Genomic DNA, 24,787 nt, shown 5'->3' on the forward strand with positions numbered 1-24,787 from the left:
ATTCGGCCTTCGGCCTCATCAACTATCACAATCTCGAGTTCAGGATCTAATTGTTAATTAAAAACTTACAAGTGGTCGTACAGTGCTATGCAAAAGTTGGAAATCAACTTCGAAGAAATTCTCGAATTTCGGGGCTTTTTGAGGTAAATGGAAAAAATCCAAAAACTCGGAGGCCCATTGCTTATATTAATACGAAATTTTGCTTGGCTTCGTAAAATTGTTATGACGAAAGTTCATGATACCTTTTATACATAGATACTATAACTTTTGTCAAAGTAAAATCTTCATATTACATTATAATAATAAGAGTAGTTTAATCATAATAATATAATATGTATATTGAGTACCCTGCAAAATTTCATTCGAGAATTAACTTCAGATCTTGAAAATTCATCTTCAAGTTTTAGGAAATTCGTTCGAAGGTTTGAACATTTGGCAACGAAATATCGCTTGCGTTGTGCATATGTTGTGAGTAAAATTAATATGATAAAACTACGGGAAAGAACGCGAAAAAAAAAAAGTTTGTCTGACAGAATAGATCGTTTTCACGTGACGTCGTCACTTTCTAAAATCCAAAACTAAAGAGCCACCAAAGTTTTTATCCTCGTCAGGCATAAGAGGCAGTATATTTATATCTGTTTCCAATTTCACAGCTCAATAACGTGCTTCGTTTGGAATCCAAAGCATTTTGAATTTCAGGGTTATGGAGGTGCGTGACACAAGGCTACGATCGAGTTCGTCGAAAAATATATACTTATCTCGTGATTTTGAGCCTTTTTAGAAGTTACAGCATTACGAAAAGTGCTTATGTAAGTGCTTGTTTGATCAGTACTGATAATCAGTCGCCTAGATAGCCAAAGGAAGTTCCAGATGTTTACACTATTTTCCGGCCGCCAACATGGCGTTTTCATACTGGGCTCTGTAAATATCTGCGAAACATTTCGACGAATATCTGAAGTTTGGCGAAACGCGCAGGCCTTAAACTTGGAGAGGTTTCTTATTTAGTTATCTTCTATAACATCATAATTTCATAGCTTTTTCCAAAGGATGGTTCTCGATTTATTTTTTTATTGCGTGACAGTGAAAACGATCTATACTAAGGGAAGTGACAAAAAACTGTTTCATACAAGCGAGACATTTATTGTCTTTCCCTCGGCCAAGAGAAGCGCCTTCGACTGAAAAGCGAACGTGATACTTTATCTTGGGGGTAGCAATATATACCGTCCACCAGAACATCTCTCTAGAACGACTTAGGACTGATTTCAGCGCTAAATTGATGGCACGTCCGTGAGAAAAGAAAACATGTGCAATCTGTCCTTGTTTCTAATCTTTAGCCTTTTTCTTCCTCGCAGAAAATCGAATACCAGTGCTGAGCCAGCGAACGTGTTCAAGTCTATTGTAGTTAACCGGCTACCTATATTAAGCAGACACCTCCGATTAAGGTTTTCTATTGTAATTCTTTCTATTGTACGGCTATTGTACGGACTACGATGAGCAAACACTGTAACCTTTTTTACGACAATAGTCCTAACTTGACTCCAGTCCTCTCTACCGAGATGGTTTTCAGAGGTCTCATCTATACTCAACTTTAATATCTGGCAGTTTTAATATATGAATATTTCATATTTCTACATTTACGAGTATATTACGAAATTATTAGCTTGAAAAATTCAAAAATTCAAGTTTAAAAGTGATTCGAACCATGACTTCTCCGATAACCATACGGTTCTGACTGCTTTACTGAGCTATCGTGCCAACTGGGAAGCACGAAATGGCTGTGGTACCCTTTTTGCTCTTCGATGTCCTCTTGTTTCCCCCATTATCAATGAATTAATCATTTCCCGAGATTCTAAATGATGTCGTGACAGGAACTGGTAACGCCAACAATCTCATTACGGCCGGATACTGTAAAATAATACATCTTGCGGTCGAGGTCTCGCCAAGCGCATAAACACGGTGGAGTCTAAACGAACGACTATGATGTGCCAGTTATTTTCTCTTAAAAGTTTCGCTTTTCTGTCGTTATTAGCGTTCAATTATGACCTCTCTGTAGGTAAGTACCATGGATTTAATATGATCTTCGTTTGGTGAGGATAAGCAGTTGTTTAAATAATTTTCCGAACGGCAGGAGAGAAACAGTTCTTGGGACGTGAATTTTTATACACGAAGAATAATCGGCCATTCATGATTAGACAGAAACGTGTAGCAAGCTCCTAGAAAGTACTACATTATGGAGTATGGAAAAACCGAAAATATATCAGAAAACAAGAAATAAGACAAGTACATCAGACTTGGGAATAAGACATGAAACTGTTTACTGGCTGCCCGGTGGATTGTTGTTTAGCGGCTGAAAGTATAATCTCCCTAGCTTATTATGTTTTTCTCATTGACATACTTATACTCTTATATACCACAAAACAGTAATCACATTCTTGAACCTTTGGTAGAAAGCTGGTACAAACTACTACACCAGCTTTTCAATCCGAACGGTCATATTTTTTCGTTGTTAAAGCTATAAAGGTCTGTTTTTGCCGAACCGTCGAAATCACAGTGAGTTTTCCTCGTATCACGCAAGCCCGAATTTGTTTCTTACATCAAAGATGTATCCAGTTTAATTAATCCCAGTCTAGTTATGTCTATCTTAAAGATATTTTCAATGTTTTGTCTGGTGTCCAGCGACGGTTCTATTCTTACACATTGCATAACTTGAAAATAAACTAGACGCAAAAGACAACCCAAGTACAGACAATACTGTATACCCTGATCAGTTATATTAACCCCCGCAGCACCAACGGGAACCATTTTGCTAACTATTGACGTATCACTGTTGAACAAAAGTTTCCACGGTTTCACGGGTGTACTCTGGTTAGTGGTAAAAAGTCCTTTTTTTTGATGAAATCAAGAAAAAAGAAAAAGGTCAAGAACTTTAAAACTGACCACCAACGACTGTCATGGAAAAATCATGATACCTTCTAGGCTCTCTATAGCGACCTAGAGAAGACATTTTTGGGGCTCATCTCTTTTACAATTAACCGATTAACCTGGAATTAAAATCATCCAGGTTCTCGGTAAGTCTTTACTAGTATGTACTAAAGATCTGTGTCTTCTGTTTAATAGTGTCTGCGGTTTTCAGTACCCCTCTCACTCTAATCGTAGTTTTAATATGAAACGGCTGCGATTGATTGTCGGTGATTGTTTTCGACCTCGAATTGATTAGAATATTCTTAGAAGAGCCCTAGAACCTTCGACCTGTGAGTTGGCGTCAACTCCTTGTTACCTACTTGTAAGAATTTGAGTCATACGATAACTTTCATTAGGCTGACATTAATTTTAATGAAAACAGGATTTCTATGGAGATGATTATGCCACTGTTTGTTTATTTTCTCTAGTGAAAAAAGTGTGCGGTCTAGTCACGTTCCAAGGTTATTGACTTTCGTAGAAAATTCAATAATCGCTGAATGAAATGTGCTCGTCTAACGCATATTTCTGGCTTGGATCTCCACAAAGTTATAACCGAGCCTTAAGCCTACAATAGATTTAAAGATGGTCATTGATCGATGTATTTCACCAATCGTTTTGCCCTTGGATGAATATGAAGAGTAACTATTTCCAAAAGGTTTCAACCAAGTCCAAAACAAACAACATTTCCTTTGCCCTTATATTGTTAAGGAGTCAGATAATTAAAATGCCAAAAAAAAAAAAAAAAAAACCCCTCCAACAAAGCGATATGTTTGTATCAAATTCTTAGAATGTAAAGGTGTCAAAATAAATGCACAATAATCTGTATTCGACATTGGGGCTAAGAGGGTCGAGAATGGAACGTTTTACAAATAAACAAGATATCTACCAAGATATCTACCAAGATATCAGAGGAACCGAAGAAAAAAGTTTACGTGGTGTTTGTTTTCTTTCTGATGTGACCTTTTAATGGCTTTGCGCTCATTCATATGAACGTTGGTGAAAATTGAAGGCTTTAGAAGCATGCTTCTACTTGCCATTGCACAACCTACAAGGGACTTATTGACCAAGTGGTCTCTTTTATCTCGGCAATCATTTTTCGTACTTCTTTTTATTTCCTCACGCACATCAGAAGGTATTGCTTTGTTGCTTTGTTGCTCCTCTCATGATGGGACTTTAAAGGCTGTCTGTTGAGAGACTGTTCAATTCTCGTTTCGTGTTACCCTGTTTGGTCTGTCTGTAAAGTATGAAGCTATTTGTGTTTCATAATCAAATAAGTCATTAATCTTTTCTGACCCTATACGTATTAAATTAATGTCACTTGACTTTTCAAGCAAAGGGAGGGACAATTGAAAAAATCTACTGCTTTTGACGTTTTATTCGGGTTGAATAGATGTCTCGATATACTCGGTTTTATTGGATGTACGGAGGCGGATCCTGGATTTTTCTTAGGACGGTGTGCACCAATTAGGAATGGCGTAACTAACTGGTGAGGTAAAATTTTAAAGCGAATACGAAGAAGAAGGCTTCATCTCGGGGGGCGGGGTGCGCACTGCCTGCACCCGGCCTCCCTCTGGATCCGCCCCTGATGTAGTCGTGGAGAAAAATGTAGCACAAGACAGAAAAGGTGAAGAATGAGTGAAAAAAAAAAAAAAAAAAAAAAAAGAAACAAATCAGCAAACAATCTCTCCTGGGGTGTGCAATCGCACGAATTGTAACTAAGAACTTTTCAGACGGAACAACCAACACTTTCTGAATTGAAAAGCTGTAGAGATTTTTTGCTCTTGCTTTTTGGGGAATAGCAAAGTAAAGAAAAAAGTGACCGTAATTGTCGCTTCCACAGTTATACGTTCTGCTCAAGGAAAGACCAAATGTGGATTTTGCCTTTCGTTAATGAAACCCACTCCAGCTTAATAGTCAAGAACAAACTAAAATCGGGAAATAGTTGCAAAAGTACGAGGCTGCAATTTTTAACCACGATTAATATGGTGAGCTTTCGGGGACGGAGTTTGTGCATTTGCTTGATTCACATAGATACAAAAATAATCCTTTGTAAATGATCATGTAATTTCAGTGTTTAATGATAAACCGCGTCCGTCACTGTGGACGGCATCCATGTTTTCTAGGACAGCTGACCTCACCCTCCATGTTCAAATCTTCGGGGCGAACTATTTCTGGGTGTAAAAGACACTTTTTTAATTTTTGAGATTTTTGGGTCGTTTTAATTTAGGCGTGCTAATAATAATCCTTTCGGTCTGGGATGAAGATTCGAATCTTTAATCTTTTAAAGAAACACACCCTGCTTTACATTCTTCGTTTGTTTCTCAGTTTCTTCGATATTTTCTCTCTTGAATTTTTGGAGTGGCTTACTAATCACCGGCTCGGCGGTTGGTTAAATGCTACATCTGGCTGGTATTCGTCAAGTAGTTACACTCTTAGTTACATGAATGTGACTCATAAAGTATTTTATTAACGTTTCAAAACTTGAAATCTTTAAAACGTGAATGCTGAAGGTTTTGATTATGGTTTACCAAGGGTGAAGCTCGCGGAGTGACGATACTGTGGAGTGCGGAAAATCGTGACCGCACGTTTAGCAAATTCTTGCTCAAAACTAGATGTCAAGGGAGCTAAAATGTTTTAGTGAAAGATGTGTTTCATGAGATTCATCATCATGTAACTTACACTGTACCGTAATGACTTCCTGTTTGATGATAAATTTAATTGTTTGAGCGCGGTCTATCATTTACTTACATTCGACTACTATCTAGACGAAGTTTTCATTCACCCACGGTTCGTTTTACTTGGATGGCTTTCAGTTAAAAGTAACTATACCCTGTGCTATCCATCGAGAAGAGCGCATTTCCCAAAAGCACTCATGTTCCATTGATGATTATCTCAGGAATGTTCTTTGGTTTTTTTTATCTCTACTCATATGACGTTAGCACTCGAGATGGTATTCTGATTGGGAACAGGTCACTTTAACATCCGAAAGTAGCGACCTTCCTTGCTTTCAGAGTTAGCAACCTCTTTCTGTTGATACTTTTTAAGGGTTGCAACTTTCGGTTGGTCGCTACACGTATTTCTGAAAGCTTAAACGTGTACCATTTGATGGTCGATAGAAACATCAATATAGAGAGAAAAATAAAAATAAATCGTTTGAGAGAGGATATTTTGCATCAAACAGCCGAGTATTGTACACTTTTGCAATGAAGGCCATCTAAAACAAATACCGGATTTTTTGCTATTGAGGTTGTTTTAATGCCAGATTCCGTTTGGTCGCTTCTTTCGGAGAGTCGTATCTTTCGACGTTCCCACCTTACGTTAAGAAGCTAGAGAAAAGTTGTCAATACACACAAATGTCTATCGAGTTTCATACATGGCAAGGATCAAGTAGTACTTAATGTTCAGTGGTCAGCCGTCGCAGCTCGGCCATCACCCGGGCTGTTGTCTTGTGACATTTGGAAGTGTCATATTCGAAAAGGAGTCTGAAAGCGTCATACAAAACCATTTTTCTTCACTGATATCTTAAGAATTAGACGTATATGTGAGATATCTGAAAGCGTCATACAGATGTCTGTAAGATTACCATTATCTCGGAAAGTCTCCTTAGGCTCAGCGAATCCTGACGAATATTCTCGACACGAAGTCGCGGGACGATTTTCGTGGAGTTGCCCCGAGCCTGCAGCGAAGTGCTGAGTGATGGTTTTAGTCAAGAGACGATGATCTATGTAGATCTTAGCCTCTTGTTTTAGTATAATTTTCAGAGTTGAATAACAAGGACTGGAGAATATCGAGCTAAAACATAGAAAAATTTGGAAAAACAACAAAAAGTGCTCTCCTGCATAGATTTTACCAGACTGTTTACAGTACTGTACTTACATCAAAATCGAATGAATTTGTTAACCGATGCAAAATGCGCAGAAATATTCTGTTTGTGAAACAACGCGAAACCATTGTGTACGAGTTTTAATTTTCTGGATTATTTTGGTCCAAGGCTGGTGTAGCTCGTTTTCTTAAATTCCCAAGCTTCGATGTCTTTGTATTAAACGGAAATTTCATTCAACTCAGCCGCCACGTTCACTTGCAAGCATAGAAAATGTGACTCAGTTATCAACACTGGCAAAGTGATTGTAGTGGTAATAGTAATGAAAGTTTATCGGCCTATCAGATCTAGACTGCCGGATTTTTATTGTCACCTCGGAAAATTATACCAATTGAAGTCATTTTTTTACGACCTGAAAAATATCACTGGAAGGTAATTGAAATTTCAATAAAGCTGGAGTAGTATACACTGTATTTAATCTGAGCCGGTTGTCTCTCAGTTTGTCGCTCATAGTTTGTGGGTTATGGATGGACGGGTTTTTAATGTGTAGACATGACCTAGTAACGCGTTTGAATTGTGAAGCGCGTGGGTGTACCCATCCTGGTTTCTGTAGCATGTAGTAATTAGATGCGCTTTTATTCGTCTTTCATGTTACCTTAGAACATTTTGCAAGTTTACCCCAGCGGCTTTCGATACCCATTTATACTGTTAAGTTAAAAGTAATAACAATAACAATAACAACAACAACAACAACAACAACAACAACAATAATAATAATAATAATGACAATAATAATAATAATTAATAATAAGGAATGTTTATTGTGACAAAAACTAGAGCTAAGCTTTACAAAATGCTATAATATTTACATAATTTGATGTCTGTTAAACCTGTAAAACATGTTTTCGTATCTAATCATGATATCATGGTTACTACAACTAATACTAATACTACTATCATCATCATAACATTAATTAACATATTCCATACAAATTGGTATATACAAGGTAAAAGTAAGTAAAAGAAATAAACTATTAAAACCTATTTCAACAGTGTTTACATAATGGCTCCTTCCTGGGTTTCAACGTCAATATCGGTATATTACAAGGTAAAAGTAAATAAAAGAAATAAACTATTAAGACCTATTTCAACAGTGTTTACATAATGGCTCCCTCCTGGGTTTCAACGTCAATATCAATGTTCTATAATAATAATAATAATAATAATAATAATAATAATAATAATAATAATAGTAATAATAATAATGTGTCTTGCCATAGAAACAACAAAATATGACGCGATCGAACCCAGATTCCCAGATCCATCTTAACAGTGGAACACCGCTTGTGTCACTGTAAGGAGGGTTACTTTCGTTGTTGAGGACATTCTGTTGGGAGACTGTATTGTTGATTGCAGCGTCGATTTAAGCGGACAGCGTGGAACGTTAGCCGGAGTCATAGAGCTGCGCTCTTGTGCATTTTAATGCCCTTAAAAGTCACTTCACTCTTACAGTACCTTGGTCCGCGCTGGTGTCTAAATAAGTGCTAGGGGTAAACCTGCGATTGAGTAGCATCACATAATAGACGAGTAAAAATACTCCTAGTGCCACCATGCTAAGGAAAGGCACGCGCTGGCCTGATGGACCTGTATGTTCGAAATCAAAGGGTTGAACGATTCGGAGGGGAGTGGAGGTGGGGGTGGGGGAGAGGGGAAGGGTTGAAGTTAAGTACATAGCCTATCTGCTAATAATGTGGAGCCCGTTAAAGATTTTAATTTTATCGTAGGTAACAGGCTGAGGACTGCCCGTCGCTACAGGAGACAAGCTGTGAAGGAAGGCCGGTGCCCCTCTTGGAGCGTCATCAGGAACTGTTCTTCGCTTGAACAATGCAATTGGGATGGCGACTGTTCCGGTACTCAGAAATGCTGCAGGAGCACATGTGAGACACGCACCTGCTACGAACCCATTTTGGCAATAGGACCTGGCGAAGGTAAGTTTTCAGGCCAAAGAAAATAGATTGTAAGAGATTACCCTGTTGTGCGAAATTGTTAAGAGTTAATTCGTAAAAAAGAGAGGATTAACGGTAGTAGAGCCAATCCACCAAATAGGCCTTATTTGCAAGTTAATCCCCCTTACGTTATTTTTTAGTCATTGTATTTGAGGTATTCCGCGGATAATGTTAACACTGACTTGGTTCCGTGGATGTTTTCGTGGAGGATGGAAATACGTGCAAACCCTCTCGGGTTGTCAAACTGAGCAAATTTGCTTCACAGGATTGGCTGTGTGTAGGCCTTCCTGGGATTTCCAAAACTGGGACTGATTTAAAAACTATAGTACATTTTGGAGGCATTACCTTGAGAGTAAGGCCTATAGAAGGGAAATTTCTCTTGTGCTTCATTTTCTCTTGCACCTAATTATTTAGAATCAGCTTGAACCTTTGAAAAAGGTCCGTTTGTTACATTGATACATTGCATTTGATCCACAGACTGCAAAACAAATATAAGTTCGATGCGATCATGGTTGAAGTTTGTTTCCGGCTACCTTAACTTTTTGCTACAGATGTTATTGCTATATCTACGAGTATTAAATCGGTGAGCAAGTGCGAGTTGATGGACGAAGCCAATCTCCGAGATCGGACTGTGTCTGCAGTTTTCGTCTCGATATTGTGTAGCAACTCATCGAACCATGATAGCATGTCCATGAGGACGCTTGCTGTATTGTAGAGTGTTCGCACTTCTGATTTGATAATTAGGCGAAGATTTTTCACAAGTCAAGAGTCATAGTGTCTCTATATTTGTATAAGTTGCTTGCTTTCTTGATCTTATTCTTGTCGTACTCGACGTTAATTACAAAGTAGTTGTTGCATTTGTTTCAGATGCGTGCCCAATAGACGAAGTCGCATTGAATAAAGATAGTTCAAATTGTCTTCCTGGAAGAACTAGATTTTGCTTTAAAAGCAACTGCAAAAGGTAGTTTTCGCTATTGTTGCATTCCTCAGACGAGTTATATAATTTGTTTGACTAACGAGACTGTAGGTGATCTAGTTTAACCTCATCTAAGAAATGGCGAATTGAGTCACCATCGCAAAACTATAATTGAGGAGAGGGGGAGCTTCATTACACGACACCCTCTGATAATAATCACCCTTCCCCCATGCACTCCGTAGATAAGCCATTAAAGTTACATTTACCGTTAGCTCCATAGGCATAACGTGCTGTATGTTTCACAAGCTTGAGATTCCCCAAAGTTGTTGTTTTGTCTCTATGACGTTATTTTAAGATTTTGTAATGACCAGTTGCTGTGCATTATTTCATACCAAATTGACGACGAAAAATGCTTTCCAAATCTAATCGTAACCATTTCTGAAAAAGCAAACTTCGTTTCGTAGCTATTTGTGTTTGTTCTGTTATTTTAGATGCTGTTACCACTATAACACGTGCAACCCTAATCCGGAACTTCTTATGTCCAGGGACGAATGTCGAAGAGGTAAATTGTGTAGATCATTCTCTCTTAAGTAAGTAATAAAACACCCTTGTACTCCTGGCTTCGGTAACTATTCTATTTGTGTTTGATTGGAAGATATAGCCGTTTTTTGTTCTTTAATGTTAATTGCTTTGCTAGTCCATTTTCTGGTTGTTCCCAGGTTGCTCTGTTCGCTTGATATAAGCACATGTTCATCGCTTATTGTCTGATCAAATTGTTTTGGTTATTTTTATAACGTGGCCCTGTAATATACTGTAGACAACAACAAGGGCAAGTTTCATCTGAAGCAGGTGGACTGAGATTTAAAAAGTGCAAACACAGCTGTTTATAGTATTTTTAATGTCAAATACTTTTTCTGTTGCACAGTGCTTTGTTCTCCAAGGGTATGCAAGTTTCCAGGGGAAGTTTGCGTTTTGGACAAATATAACTCTCCCAGATGCTCCTGCCTGTCAAAGTGCCCTACGCCACAGCCGGAGGAAAAAGTTTGCGGGACTGATGGTATTCCCTACAACAGCGCTTGTGAATTAAACAGAACAGCTTGTATTTTGGGAATAACTGATATCAAGATTCATAACAATGGAGGTTGCAAGCCAAGTAAGTAGATCGACGTATCGTTATTCACTAAATTGTTGCAGTTCTGCTGCTGGATTAGCTCACACAGGCCGATTATCAGTGGTTAAACCCGTAGGCCGGTCAAAATACGAAAAACACAAATACATCACAAACTTACTTTTCCTGAAGATCAGAAAACCGACGCAATCACGCTCTAAAGAAATTTCAGAATGACAGCTGGTCTTGAGAGGAAGTTGTGGGAAGTATCTTTTCGAATCACAAATTTGTTTCTCTTGCTTTCATTCCATTCCAAGATCAGTGGGTACCGCGCCCACTTTGTTTTGGCGCTTTTTTATACATTCGCTTCATTTAGATCGATCTGAAACCTTTACATAATCTAATTAATATATAAAGTATAAATTTCAATGAATGAATGCTAATTATAGTAAATTGTTTACCTCAAAGATTATTCCATTCGCGTGTAGTTTTTGCTCTTGCTTCATATTTTGGTAAAGCGTTTGCAACAGGCTCTCTCAATGAGCTCTTACGAGTTAGAAATTAATTTGTTCTTATTAACTTTTTTGTTGCATGTAGGCCAATGATTAGATTATTATTTCATAACAAAATACTTGAACATGAGCAAGGATAGTTTTGACCTTGTTTAAAATGATTACATTAAGATGGAGTGAAGATTGAAGTCAGTACAGCCCACAAGAGCAAACAAATTCTGCCAGCCTACAAACAAGGTGAACTCACGTGCCGTTTTGAGGGAGACCCTGTGAGTATCACGTGGAGAAAGGTTGGACTTCGTACTTTGCCAAATCGAATGATTCCTCGTATGGACAAGCTAGATATTCTGGATGTCGATATGCGCGACAGTGGAATGTACAAATGCAAGGCTTATGACGGATTCTCCACAGCGGAGGCGGAAATAAATGTTACTATTAACGGTAAGAGTTAAAACATTTAAATAAACACAATAGTCTTTTTTCTTTGGTTTAATGTAACGTGGCTCAATAGGGTAATGATTTATCGCGTTCCGCGCGCTAGTGTTATGTTTTGAAAGTTGTTTTTGGATTCGTTTTAACACCAAGTCCTCTCAAACTTATTAAATGTAATAAGCAATGATTATATATTGATTTACCATCATCTCTATTAAAATCTTGGATTTTAATCTTGAATTATAAATGCCCAAGCAAATGCATTTTCTACTGTTTTTATGGCTTTATTTGTCATTTCCTTGAACTTCCTTCGCTGAATTCTTCCAAAAATTTTACAGCACATTAAATCCGGCGGGATACGAATTTCAAAAACGAAAAACAAACAAACAAACAAACAGACAGACAGAAACATAAAGTACCTTGCATCATGTCTTAGTTCCTGTAACCTTGGTTTACATAATGTGTACAACTTAAATGTTTGCGTCACTCGCAGGACCATCTTCTCCCAGTATTGGAAATAACACGTCTCGCACAGATTGTCTACAACCTCGAAGTACTGGGTACTGTAGAAGATACATCGTTCGCTGGTACTTTGATGGTGAAGGTGGTGTCTGCAGACCATTTGTATACGGTGGCTGTGGTGGAAACAAAAATAATTTCCAGACTCAATTAGAGTGTAGCTCTTCTTGCAGTTATGCAGGTATTTCGCACTTGCAACTTCGTCTAGCAAATCTATCTGGCGTAATCAGGCGTTTACATGGTGACGGGCATACTAAGGAAATACGACCTCTTTTTGGTGTTTTCGCCATCTTGGGCTTTAAAACGGCTGAAAGATCCTCGCAACGAGGTCTACCTCGTTCCCAGTGCTTTTTCCTTTCCCGGTAACGAGATTGCGACGAGGTTGGAATTTTACATCGGAAAACTCAAAGCCCAAGTTGAAACGTTCAGCGCTTTTAAATTGATTTAAATTGTTAAATTGTTTTAAATTGTTGAAATTGTTTCATTTTATTAGCGTCAATGCACCTAACTGATGAAGAGCGAAAATATTCAGCTCGTTAAATTCCGCTCGTAATTCTTTTACTTACTTTGCAGCTGGTGACATATGCATTTTGCCAATGATCAAGGGCCCTTGTAAAGGCTTCATGCCGCAATGGTTTTACAATTGGAAGAAAGGACGATGTGAACAGTTTATTTATGGCGGGTGCAGCGGTAACGCCAACAGATTTAACACCAAGGCAAAATGTCAACTTCGATGCGTAGGTAAGTGATAAGACAAACCCTACAATGAATGTCAATGTTGTCAACGTTTCGCAATTCAGAAATCTCTTTCAAAGCGTTGTTTTATATGTTTTTTTTTTCTTTCCCAGTGGATCCGTCGGCAAACACTGCATGTTTACGCCAACAGTTCTTAGCCAGGCGTAACAAACGTCTTGGCGTGTTTGTACCAAGATGTCTTCCCGACGGAGGGTATGATAAGGTTCAGTGTCATGGATCAGTTTGTTTCTGTATGGATGAGGAAGGAGAAGAAGTTCCAGGGACGAGAGTTTATCGAAATCAAGCTCTCGACTGCACGGGAAAATTACCACTCCCAACTGGTAACCATTCTCGATTTATGTCTCAATCTTGAGTAGTGTGCTATTTATCTTCACAAAGTTTGTTACATTACCTAACTGACAGGTAAAGGGAATAAAGAAAATGGTCAACATTGCAATATGTCAGAAATTAAAGGCGTTTGGTTAAACGTTGTTCCACTGTCCCCGTCTTACGATATGGTCAGTTAGTTCAATTCTTCGTCTGTGTGAGCATGTTTAACTCCTGTACACGTGTAACCAACTGTGCCACAATATAAATGGTTTTACCCCGTTTTGGGCAGAAAAATGGCAGCGATCTTGAGTTTTCTCATCTGAGTTCAGCCTCTGTACATTGGGGGAGGAAGGGAGACTTCAGGCACTGGACTATTTCTGCGGCTGTGAAAGTTGTTGGAGGACATGTTATTTGGTGAGAGGTCAGCCGTGAGACCTGAAACTAATACCATTAATTACGTCAGGGTTTTCTCTAAACTGAAAAATCTGATAGTGTTTCGGTGGCCATAATTTATACAATATAAATTACCTGAAAAAGCTTGTTAGTCATAACGTAGTTTAAACCTGGTTAATCTACAATGACAGCCTACTTATCTCGTCACCTTCCATGTTTGAATTAAGAGCAAAAAGTGATTAGAAAGTGATTTAAACAGTGATCATAGCAAGAGGTTAACTGTTTTACTAATTTCTTCATAAAAGTTTTCTTTCGCCTTTTGCAGTTGGTGGTTTGTCTCCTTGTCAGAGGGTTCGACAAAATGCTAGCGCTGTACCATTTGGTTCTTCTTACCTTATTCGTTGTAAGCAGGACGGTAGCTATGAAGAAGTGCAGTGTAGTGGATGGACTGGCTTCTGCTGGTGTGTAGACAAAAGTGGTAATGAACTTGAGGGATCCAAGACTAGAGGACCTTTGAAATGTCCTGTCCTAGGTAAGTATGCGAACTAACTTTAGAGGTCATGAAAGGTAGAAAGATCTTCCCAGGTTGTGAAGAAATTTATCACCATCTGTTGGAAATGGAAAGACGAGACATTCGACCTCATGACCCGGTTGAACACTTTGAAGCCATTGGGGAACAACAAACTACAAACAGTGCTCCTCCTTTTCTTATCTTATTGTATTTCAGCCATTGATTTTCCGCCGTCTTATTTGTAGTATTGCGTGCTACCAGGAATACAAACGTGCGACACCTATTTCGCGGGGGTGATAAGAACTACTGCTGAAATCCTAATGCCTCTTTTAGTCCAATGGCAAATGGTTACAATACTTTTTACACGTACCCCTACCAGCGTGAAGCAGGATGATTTGATTACACTGCCAATATATGTACTTAACACTGTTCACTAATAAGAACTGCTACACGTGTGCCATTATTTCTCTTGGTTACAGATGTTCGTTTGACGCTCTGTCAGCGTCGGTACCTAGAACATTCCAGAAGTCCGAGACCAGACAAGGAAATACCGAGATGTCGGCCCGATGGAAGCTTTGAGGAAGTTCAATGCCGAGGCGTGATATGTTTTTGTGTCGATCCCGATAATGGCAGGGCAGTAAAGGAGACCAACATTAATACGTTATTTGGAGAACCGAGATGTGATGAAACAGGTAGAAAACCCAAGAGTACTTTTATACAAAAACCAAAAACAAAAACAAAGGGCAACAAACATACTACCAACAGAAAAATTAACAAACAAAAATTTTCGGAAGATGGTGACATTTCACGTGTTTGGTAATAGATACCAAAACTGAAATTCACAATTGCACTTAGACCGGCAAATCGTTTTCACCATGCCTGTGGGCACAGAATTGTTACCGACCTTCTTCTATCAAGCTTCTATTCTAAGTCCCGAAAATAATAAATGAATATTAAAATAACAATAGATATCCCACAATCCCCTGCGCTGTACATATCATCATTTTCCCCTCCTTTGTGCACATTTTCTCCTACGAAATTACTTGTTTGTGAGAGAACCCTCCCTCCCACCCCCGGCATGACGCGATGTCAGTCCTTCATGCACATGAATAAACCCCTCCATATCTCATTCTTATATATTCATATCTATTGAAGGCACTTGAAATATACTACTATTGTCTGTTGTCCAGGTTCGGATCATGATATTTTACTCGTAAGAATTTTTCCAAATTTTACTATTTCCAGGGGTCCATGGACGCATTATTTCTCAGACGACTTTGAAAATGAAAATGAGCTTTGTCCAACATGTAACTCTCGAAGTTAGTAACCTTGTATTTTTTTCTCTCTATAGGTTACGGTCTAACGCTTTGCCAGCGAATGCATCAAGATGCACTCAGCTCATCTGAGCAGGACATTTACGTTCCTCAGTGCAATTTAAATGGGTCCTTCGAGGAGGTTCAGTGTCATGGACCCAGCAATGAGTGCTGGTGCGTGGATCAACTAGGAAGTGAGCTAAACGGAACAAGACGAAAGGGACCTTTGAAGTGCACAGGATTCGGTGCGTTAAATTTGCGTTGCGTATTGCGCTGTGTATTACCGTTTTTATTTTGAGCTTCAAATGGTAGCAGCTGTAATGAACTATAGATAAAGAAAGATTATAGAATAGGCTCCTTGTGGAGGGTTCTCCTGTGGAAAGTGTTTGAAATAAAATCAGAAACCCTTCACACGAGGAGACCAATCAAACTTTCTTTAGCTTTTACCAGGTACCGACGATCGAAATCGTGAACTACAAAAATACAGAACTGTATACCCAAACGTTCGAGTTGAAACTTTGATGAGGCTCATAAGGTATTTTTATGAGGAAAAAATTCGCAAAAATCAACCCACCCGATTAGTTTTATTACACCCCCAAAACACTGGTTGTATGACTTAGTTATATACATCTATAAAGAGTAAATTAAAGATCTGAATTTGTTCCCTACGATACTCGACTAAGAGTCCAAAATTCCACAAATGAACGACAGGCCCAACGACGTCACTTCGTGATCTGTACTTTTAATCAATTGGCAGTGGTTTTAGTCAATGGGCGTTAAACATATGCCATATGTTGTAATGTCTTTCAATAGTACATCCCCTAACTGCTTGCCAGAAGGAATACCAGAAGCTCTTAAGGCGGTGGCGACATCCCTCCAGCCGGTATATCCCTCGCTGTAGGGCGGATGGTAGTTATGCGCAGGTGCAATGCGCTGGAGGAGTTTGTTTTTGTGTCTCTCCACAAGGAAAAGAAATTCCTGGAACCAAGACAGTTAATTCCGCCAGGCAACCTAACTGCACACACCCAGGTAATCTATAGTATCTTGATTACATATATATTGGAAACCCAATTGATAGATATGCGAATATGATATGAATTCCCATACCAAATCAATACTCTTGTGAAGGTTGCGTGAATTTTCTCAATTGCCACTTCACTTCCATTGAGCATTATATATTAGCTTCTCGAAATCCAGAAACGCTTTCATACATGAATGAATTTTGCACTTTTTTTCTTACGCGTGTTTGCTTTCAGATGCCAACATCACACCTTGCGAGAAAAAGCGCCGAGACTCCATTTTCTATTCAAAGAAATTTATTCCTTTTTGTAAACCCGATGGGAGTTGGTCTGAGATTCAATGCGGAAAGTCTTCGAGGGATTGTTGGTGCGTGGACAGCGGTGGGAATGAAGTCCCTGGCACTAGAGGTTCTAATCTGGAAATTTGCCCTGATTTCGGTTTGTATTTCTTTCCCGATTGTATTCCTAAGTGAAGGAGTTCTATTATGAGTACATTGAAATATCTCGTGACTCTAACTCCAAGCGGTCCATGTTTGGACATTGGGCTGTCTCCACCCCTCGACTCAGCTAAACAGTTTGATTCATTCTCAAAAACTACACGTTTGACTTTGTACTGACACTTTGAATATGTGATTCGTGTGTAGGTCTCTAGACGCGGGCAACGGGAGACGGCAAACGAGCCCTTTTTTGCGCCTAGGAAGAAAATAAAAGTAGCGATATATGTCGTCCATCTCGTTCTTTAATCTTACACTTGTGAAGGCACTTACTCTTTGAATAACTCACTCAAACACGCCCCTCAGTCTCATGCAATCTTTTGTTTCCATTTCTAGGTAAATTAAGCCCTTGCAGAAAGACGCTACTGAGCTGGATGAAAAACCCTCATCGAGAGAAACATTTTCCATGGTGCCGAGCTGATGGTTCATTTAACCCTATGCAATGCTACGGCTCATACTGCTACTGTGTTAACGAGAAGGGACTTGAAATGCCCGGAACAAAGATTAGTACGTCAGTGGGAAGACCTGTCTGCACATATACAAGTAAGCGGTATTAATATTACTGGAGTGCAATTGTTTGAAGTTTTTCTTTTCAATCGTTTGAGATCTTTATGTAAGACAGTTTTCATGTTTTGTCTGTCTAGGTGGTACTGTGACTTCTTGTCAACGTAAACATAGCGAGGCTCCTTTGCAATATTTCCAGGGTGTTTTGGCACCTCGATGTAAACTTGATGGACAGTACGAGGAGGTACAATGTCAAGGGTCTACTGGAGAATGCTGGTGTGTAGATAAGGATGGAAAAGAAATTCCAGGGACCAGGACAACTAAGCCTGTTAAATGTCCCGTAATAGGTGGGTGTTTGAATAAGCGGTCTTTATTTACGCGTAAGATTCTTCTGATACCCTTTATGCCTATAACACTTAACACTTATTAAATTTGCAGCTACTAACAACGAAAACAGAACGAGGCATTCCATTGCCCCAGTTGAAGTCGAGTTCCAGTGTAAAATAGTCCTTCTACTTATCATAAATTGATTTGTTACGGTTCATGACTAGTGTGGTGATGGTTTATTTTGTTACATCGACCGACAGAAACTTATTTATCTACCTGCCAAGAACGGTACATAGGATATGCCAAGAATCCACTTCCAGGGAAAATGATCCCTAGATGTAAGGGCGATGGGTCTTTCGAGTCTATCCAGTGCCAGAACCTCCACTGCTTTTGCGTTGACGGGGAAGGAAATCCAATCAAAGGAACGTCCTTGCCTGCTAGGCTTGGAAAACCTAAATGTGGCCTTTCAGGTTAGTATTAAGTTGGTTTATGTGCATTTAATTTCAGTTTAGGCAATACGTTGTTACGTGACAACTCACCTTACATGTATATGCAAATACGTATATTCGCTTTAAACGACTTGCCTATATTTATCCATGTTCGGATAGGTCAAGATCCGCTGTCTACCTGTCAGAAGAAGCACAAGGAAGCTTTACAACTCCCAGCCACACCGTTGCGGCTTATTCCATCGTGTAAACGCGATGGCAGATTTGAAGAGATCCAGTGTCTTCCAGTCTCGAGTGAATGTTGGTGTGTAGACGAGTCTGGACAGGAAATCATAGGAACAAGGACGACTGGTTACCTGAGATGTCCTTCTGCAGGTCTGGAAATTTCTTACGTTTTCTTTTATTTTCTGTAAGCGTCGTCTTTTGTTTAGATGGACAACGTAACCTTCAGATTTGATGTACATAAAAGAAACTGACAATAAAAATCGTGAGCAAATTTCGATCTCTCTCGAAAAGGCTTGAAGAGCAGCAAGTAGAGTGAAGAACGTAGAGTAGAGAACGTAGAGAAGAGTGTCTCTTTCATCATCAGTTTCCGTTTAACTTGGTGCGTATTGTCCATTTTGCAGCAGCCGCCTTAACACCGTGTCAAAAGGATTATCAAGAGAGACTCAGAAGCTGGCTTTTACCGGGCCCTTATATTCCTCGTTGTACACTCGACGGGAATTACGACCCTGTGCAATGCGAAGGATTTTACTGCTACTGCGTCAACGAACATGGGGTAGAATTGGTTGAAAGCCGAGTAGATATAACTGAAGGGCAACCAAAATGCAAAGCTGGAGGTATGGAATGACAGACTGAGGCATTTTAGATAAAATAGGTAAAATTTGGTAAATTAGGTAAAATAAATTAAATGTAAGTGGGGGGAATCTTCTTAGTGCCCTTGGAGGCTTTGCAAGTGAAGTGCTCCCTGATGGAATCGTAATTAAATGCTCTAGTATTTGCATTGCTTTATTGGGACGCAATCGACTGAAAAGAGTTATTAAATTTCCAGGTTACAAGTTGACTCTGTGTCAGAAGCAGTTTCAGGACTATGTAACACATCCTATGCCGGGTCGTTTTGAACCTCGCTGCAGTAAGACTGGAGCCTTCCAAGAGATTCAGTGTCATGGATCTTCTTGCTTTTGTGTCAACCGTGAAGGCATAGAGTTACCGGACACAAGACGAAGTCTGGCGATGGGTAATCCAGTCTGCTCAAGGCCAGGTAATCATAATCATATAAACTTGGTAGTTAGTAGAGCTGCCCTTTCATGGACGTGTGTTCAACAGCGCATGCGTAGAATACTTGTTTCCGTAAAATCAATTTCAGGCGGTAGTGCACATAATCGGAGGCTGTTGAATTGTTTGCAGGTCACGAGGTGGGCTCTTCTATATATATGGTGGTCTGTTTTTTTTTTTTCAGAAATCTCATTAACCCAATGTCAAAAGCAGTTACAAGAGGCAATAAGCCTTCCCCCAGACCCTGACAGGTTCGTGCCGCGATGTAAATTTGATGGTAGTTTCGAGGAGGTACAGTGTCATAGTTCAACAGGACCGTGTTGGTGTGTGGACCGAGACGGGAACGAACTGTCATCTACAGCCACAAATCGAACGGTTACATGTCCAAATATTGGTGAGATATTTGTAAGGTATTTGTGTATTTGTGTTCCTAACAGTTCTCTGGAGCAAATTTAAACTCCCGTGTAGAGAAGGTGAAGTAATGTGCCATATTGTTCTGTACAGACACTCACTCACCTTGCTGGACTCGCTTTCAAAAGAGCATCAGAAGCACATCCGCTGGTTCTCATGTTCCATGGTGCAGATCTGATGGAAGCTTTTCTTCCTTGCAAGTGCAGGCGTCACAATTTTTCTGTATAAGCGACAGAGGCGATGAAATAGCAGGCACGAGCGTGGACGTCAGCCTTGGGAAGCCAGACTGTCGGGCTGCTAGTAAGTTTCATAAACAGTAACGATGACAAGGTTTGGAAGGGACGCAAAGAAAACGGCTCCCTTATTACAGAACATAGACTTCATTTGTAGTCCATAATTTATTTCCATCCCGTTATTCCGTTGTGTTCATTGGTTCCTTGCCTTGTTCATTAGCTACTTGATCAAATACCTTTAAAACTGGTTCATTTTTCACAACAAGACAAGGCGTTTTCATTGATTTTATGTGAAACTTTTGGTCCCTACGGCGGATGCCACCAAATAAGTTTGCTGTGTTATCTGATACGGCTGACTAGCCCGATGCAGTTTGTACGACAGCAAAGACGTGACATAAGTAGTCTAGCATCTTTTGGGAGGCCTTTTCAAGAATAAATGAGCAGCCAATTGGACTTATACTGAGGTTAATTACGATGAGTACTACTCTTGAGATAACATAGACTATTTCTTACTTTGGTAGCCTCTTATGGATTCATAGTGACACCCTGCCAACGTGAACGCGCCCGTCACTTGCATCTCCCACTAATGGAGGGAAAGTACGTTCCCCGTTGCCGAGTTGACGGCACGTATGATGACGTGCAGTGTGATGTCGCGATAGGTCAATGCTGGTGTGTTGATCGAGATGGGAGGGAGTTCAGAGGAACTAGAAGCGCAGGTGTCATTAGGTGCCCTGGTGAAGGTACATATAAAAGGACTGATTAACAACTATTTTTTTTACATTTTTTAGTTTAAGTGTCTGACCCTGGAGTTGAAATCTAGTAAAATGATAAAGATGTGCTGAATGCTGAGGAGAGTTTTTAAAAAGTCTTTCGATTCGTATTAGGTACCTTAGTGATGTGCGGTATGGATGGGATTCCCAGCGTATCTGCCAGTCCATTCAGTTCATTAATGCGTTGGTGAAGGATATCTGAGCATATAGTGTTGCTTGTTTTTTTAGCTTGTAAAATGGTATCACGCTCATTTGATTGTATCTAATTCTCTTTCGCTCCTTTTTCTCTTAGTAGGAAATCTCACATATTGCCAAAAACGCCAAAAGATAGCCTTGGAGTTATCTTTGAGTGGGCCTAATGTCTGGAACTTCATACCGAGGTGTCGTGCAGATGGCGGTTATCATGAAATTCAGTGTCACGTGGGCACAGGACAGTGCTGGTGCGTAGATATAAACGGAAACGAAATCCGGGGAACTACAGCCCGAGGATTGCCTGACTGCGTAGGTTTGTAGCAACATCACAGCAAAATTTTGCCTTAAGTCAGCGAGTAGAAGGGAATTTTACTTCATGCAAGACATTGTTTGAATCGTAGTTTCCCTTAAGTGGAGGAGTTTTTTCTTATCACTTACATGTATCTACCTTACGGTCAGGCGATATTGTTGGATCTAAATGACATGCAAGATAATTTGATGTAAGAATGTATTTTATCTTTTGATGTAATGAAATTATTATCTTTTACTGTAACAATTTTTGATGACCAATCTCAGTAAAAACCTTAGGATGAAACCATAGCAAGAAACCACTACTTACGGCTCCAATATCACCAGTATATTTTATTATTCCATATTTCCCCCCTTTTTTCTGGTATATATCCTGGGCACTTTATACATAACAGAGTATGTCCGAAGCTTTTTCATATGTAAATGGTTTGATTTCAGTAAATATAACCGCTTGCCAACGTCACAGAACACGAGCTCTTGGTCTGGCGGGAAATCCACCTCCCGGAACTTACGTGCCACGCTGTAAACCTGACGGAAGTTACAATGATGTGCAATGTCACGGATATACCGGTCTTTGTTGGTGTGTGGACGAGAAAGGCAATGAAATACTGGGAACTAGGAAGTGGGGACGGCCTCACTGCGCCAGACTTCCACCAGGTAGGAGAATAATGGAGTCATTTATGATTTCCTGTGTCGCGACAAATCAGTAAAATATTTGATTTAACAGAATGAAATTTTGTTCGACATGCCTGTGGAAAATTCAATTTGGTTAAGCGTAAGTAAATGTTCGAATGAATGATTAATGCCGTGGTTTACTAAATATAGCAAAGCAATAGGGTGGTTTTTAATTCGATTGTCTAAAGTAATTCCTATTTGCTTTGGTTTTACATGACTCCTCCAAATCAATCGCGACTTATTCACACACGTTCTCCGGCGTTTTGCGTCGGTTGCATGTATTCCCTTGGAGTTTTGATTGGTTCACAGGAGTGTGTGTGTCTTCTTTTATGAGTGATTCAGCATTCTGTAGTAGATATAGATTTTATAAGACTAAATTGAGAACAGCTCTAAAACTAATTTACAATTTCTTTGCCTCTCAGACCACGAAACACCCCTAGACCTTGGTATTATGATCGACGCTTCCGACTCAGTTACAAAGGAAAACTGGCCGATCATGTTGGAATTCGTCTCCTCAGTTGTGGATTCTTTTGACATCTCCGCCAGAGGAACTCATATTGGACTTATTGTATTCAGCCGTGATGCGGAAATATCGCTATATTTTAACACCTTACAGGAAAATAATCTCACTGCCACGAACGTGACTAAAGCTGTAAATAATCTTCAATATAAGGATGGTTGGAGTCGGTCTGACTTAGCATTGTTACTTGCTGAAGAAGAACTCTTCAACGAGGCGACAGGAATGAGAATTGAAATTCCCAAGGTATAGCAAGGGTTCACTTTAACAAGGGAAATTTAGAGGGAGAGACGTTTTGCCTGCTAAGATGCAAGAACTAAAAGCCTTCCAATGATGACGAAAGGCTCGGAATTATACTATATGTAACCACTGAAAAATACGAGAATTACTACTATCATCTGTAAAACAGGGCAACAAAAAGAGAACTACTTGCGATTTTTGATGTCTGGTTATTTTCTGTGTCCAGTCCGCGGAAACCTAACTAAATCTTTATGATTGATAACTATATTACATGAAAGGGTTGGTTAGGTTTTCACAAACTGCACAGAAAATAACAAAACAGAACAAAATTGCATGTGCGCAGTGACGTCACAACGACTGGTGTTCCTTTTTTGGAAGTGACCAGGAAAAAAAAATTAAAATGTTGGCCTTTCAATTTCGAAAAATGACCACGGCTTTTGGCTGTATTTATTAATTTTGGTAGGAACAATTTTATTTTCCTCCTTTTGTCTGCAAATTTTAGTAATTTCCATAACTTTCAGCGATTTCCAAAAAGATGATTGCTAGCTTTATATTCTCCTTTAAGGTTGTCCTGACAAAACTTGAGTTCATGGAATTATTGGGACGTTGTGGGTCTTTCACAGTTTAAAGAGAGTTCGAGACTTTGACCTTGCAGAAGTGTTCCTCCTTCCAGATTCTTTATCAGTAAATGTCACAATTAGTCTCCTAACCTTCTGTTCTGAAAGTCATGGAACATGTGCGTGAACACTACATGTTTATAGTGCTTCAGTCTTAATTACTTTAAGCAAAATAAGTGTCTTCTCACTTTTGGACCGCAGGCCCTTCTTGTGGTAACAAGTAGCAGTCAGGAAAGAAAGCAAGGACCTTACACTCCCTTGTCAGCAGCAGCTCAAGGACTTAGAGATAGAGGCGTGTCTATATATGTGATTGGTATTGGAGATAAAGTGAAAGTTGCTGAGCTCATGGATTTATCGTCGGATTACAGAAATGTGTTTGTTGCTGATGACTTCAGTACTGTCCGTTCTCGGGGTAAAGTGGTGACGGAAATAATCAAAAATGGAACTGAAGATTCCTCTAGAGGTAAGCTGAAGTTAACAGGCCTTAGAGTTGCCTTCTGCCTCTGTGGCAAAATAAGTCCTCCAGCGAAACCATTCGTATGGAAATGTGTCCCACCTACAGGTTCATTTTCACGCAAATCAAACTCATTTTCATATGAAACGTTTTGCACGAAGACTCGTTTTGAGACAGGGAACAGGTAACTCGGAAATGGCCTATTCCACTTTAGGAAATGCTGATGCATGTATTTCCTTGCAGAGGAAATTTAGATAAGTATACATGCAGGACTGAGCCGGTAATAATATAGTACTATTGATTATTCTACCGTTTTTGAACACGTTTAATAAAATGTAATACAAAGAAACCTCGCTGTGCGATCATGGCCCCTAACCACAAATATAGCTACATGTGTTTTTAAGACATTGTAGTCTACAAATAAAGAAAGGCTTTGACTTCATTTTCAAAGTTTAAACTATTTCCTAGGCTATAACTTCAGTATTTAACTATTCAGCCATTTGACCCTTTTAGACTGGCTATGCAACCTGGCTCCAGAACCTGGTCAACTTGGATGCTTGGCATCAATATCTGCACACTACTTCGAGGCTACCTCTGGGGAATGCCTTACTTTTGTATACAGTGGGTGTGGGGGCAATGCCAACAACTTCCCGTCCTACGAAAAATGCATCGATAAGTGTAAAGGTAAAAATACGGTTATTTCTTCAAAGTCCTTAAAGTTATGATATACTTGAGACCATGTTCAGTG

The 24,787-nt window shown here is 39.5% G+C and overlaps 1 protein-coding gene across 4 annotated transcripts in view; it reads left to right on the forward strand.

Annotated features, from left to right (window-relative positions):
* The first annotated feature begins 719 nt into the window (after positions 1-719).
* The window catches only part of LOC145500872 (uncharacterized), a 49,877-nt gene continuing 25,809 nt past the window's right edge, over positions 720-24,787 (forward strand). For 2 of the 4 annotated variants that reach the window (XM_081480408.1, XM_081480409.1), the window contains exons 1-28: positions 720-2,053; positions 8,566-8,769; positions 9,655-9,748; positions 10,195-10,265; positions 10,629-10,856; positions 11,495-11,764; positions 12,249-12,455; positions 12,848-13,015; positions 13,123-13,350; positions 14,058-14,264; positions 14,723-14,935; positions 15,595-15,801; positions 16,370-16,585; positions 16,813-17,013; positions 17,406-17,612; positions 17,714-17,920; positions 18,161-18,370; positions 18,509-18,721; positions 18,973-19,185; positions 19,398-19,607; positions 19,806-20,015; positions 20,126-20,332; positions 20,787-21,005; positions 21,328-21,540; positions 21,975-22,193; positions 22,634-22,974; positions 23,787-24,048; positions 24,553-24,723. In XM_081480408.1, coding sequence (XP_081336534.1) covers positions 1,978-2,053; positions 8,566-8,769; positions 9,655-9,748; positions 10,195-10,265; positions 10,629-10,856; positions 11,495-11,764; positions 12,249-12,455; positions 12,848-13,015; positions 13,123-13,350; positions 14,058-14,264; positions 14,723-14,935; positions 15,595-15,801; positions 16,370-16,585; positions 16,813-17,013; positions 17,406-17,612; positions 17,714-17,920; positions 18,161-18,370; positions 18,509-18,721; positions 18,973-19,185; positions 19,398-19,607; positions 19,806-20,015; positions 20,126-20,332; positions 20,787-21,005; positions 21,328-21,540; positions 21,975-22,193; positions 22,634-22,974; positions 23,787-24,048; positions 24,553-24,723 — 5,692 coding nt within the window. In that variant the 5' untranslated portion in view covers positions 720-1,977. The remainder of the gene's footprint in view (positions 2,054-8,565; positions 8,770-9,654; positions 9,749-10,194; positions 10,266-10,628; positions 10,857-11,494; positions 11,765-12,248; positions 12,456-12,847; positions 13,016-13,122; positions 13,351-14,057; positions 14,265-14,722; positions 14,936-15,594; positions 15,802-16,369; positions 16,586-16,812; positions 17,014-17,405; positions 17,613-17,713; positions 17,921-18,160; positions 18,371-18,508; positions 18,722-18,972; positions 19,186-19,397; positions 19,608-19,805; positions 20,016-20,125; positions 20,333-20,786; positions 21,006-21,327; positions 21,541-21,974; positions 22,194-22,633; positions 22,975-23,786; positions 24,049-24,552; positions 24,724-24,787) is intronic. The other 2 variants (XM_081480410.1, XM_081480411.1) reach the window with 1 other exon arrangement.

The sequence above is a fragment of the Orbicella franksi genome, chromosome 10, assembly GCF_964199315.1.
Source record: "Orbicella franksi chromosome 10, jaOrbFran1.1, whole genome shotgun sequence".
Taxonomy (NCBI): domain Eukaryota; kingdom Metazoa; phylum Cnidaria; class Anthozoa; order Scleractinia; family Merulinidae; genus Orbicella; species Orbicella franksi.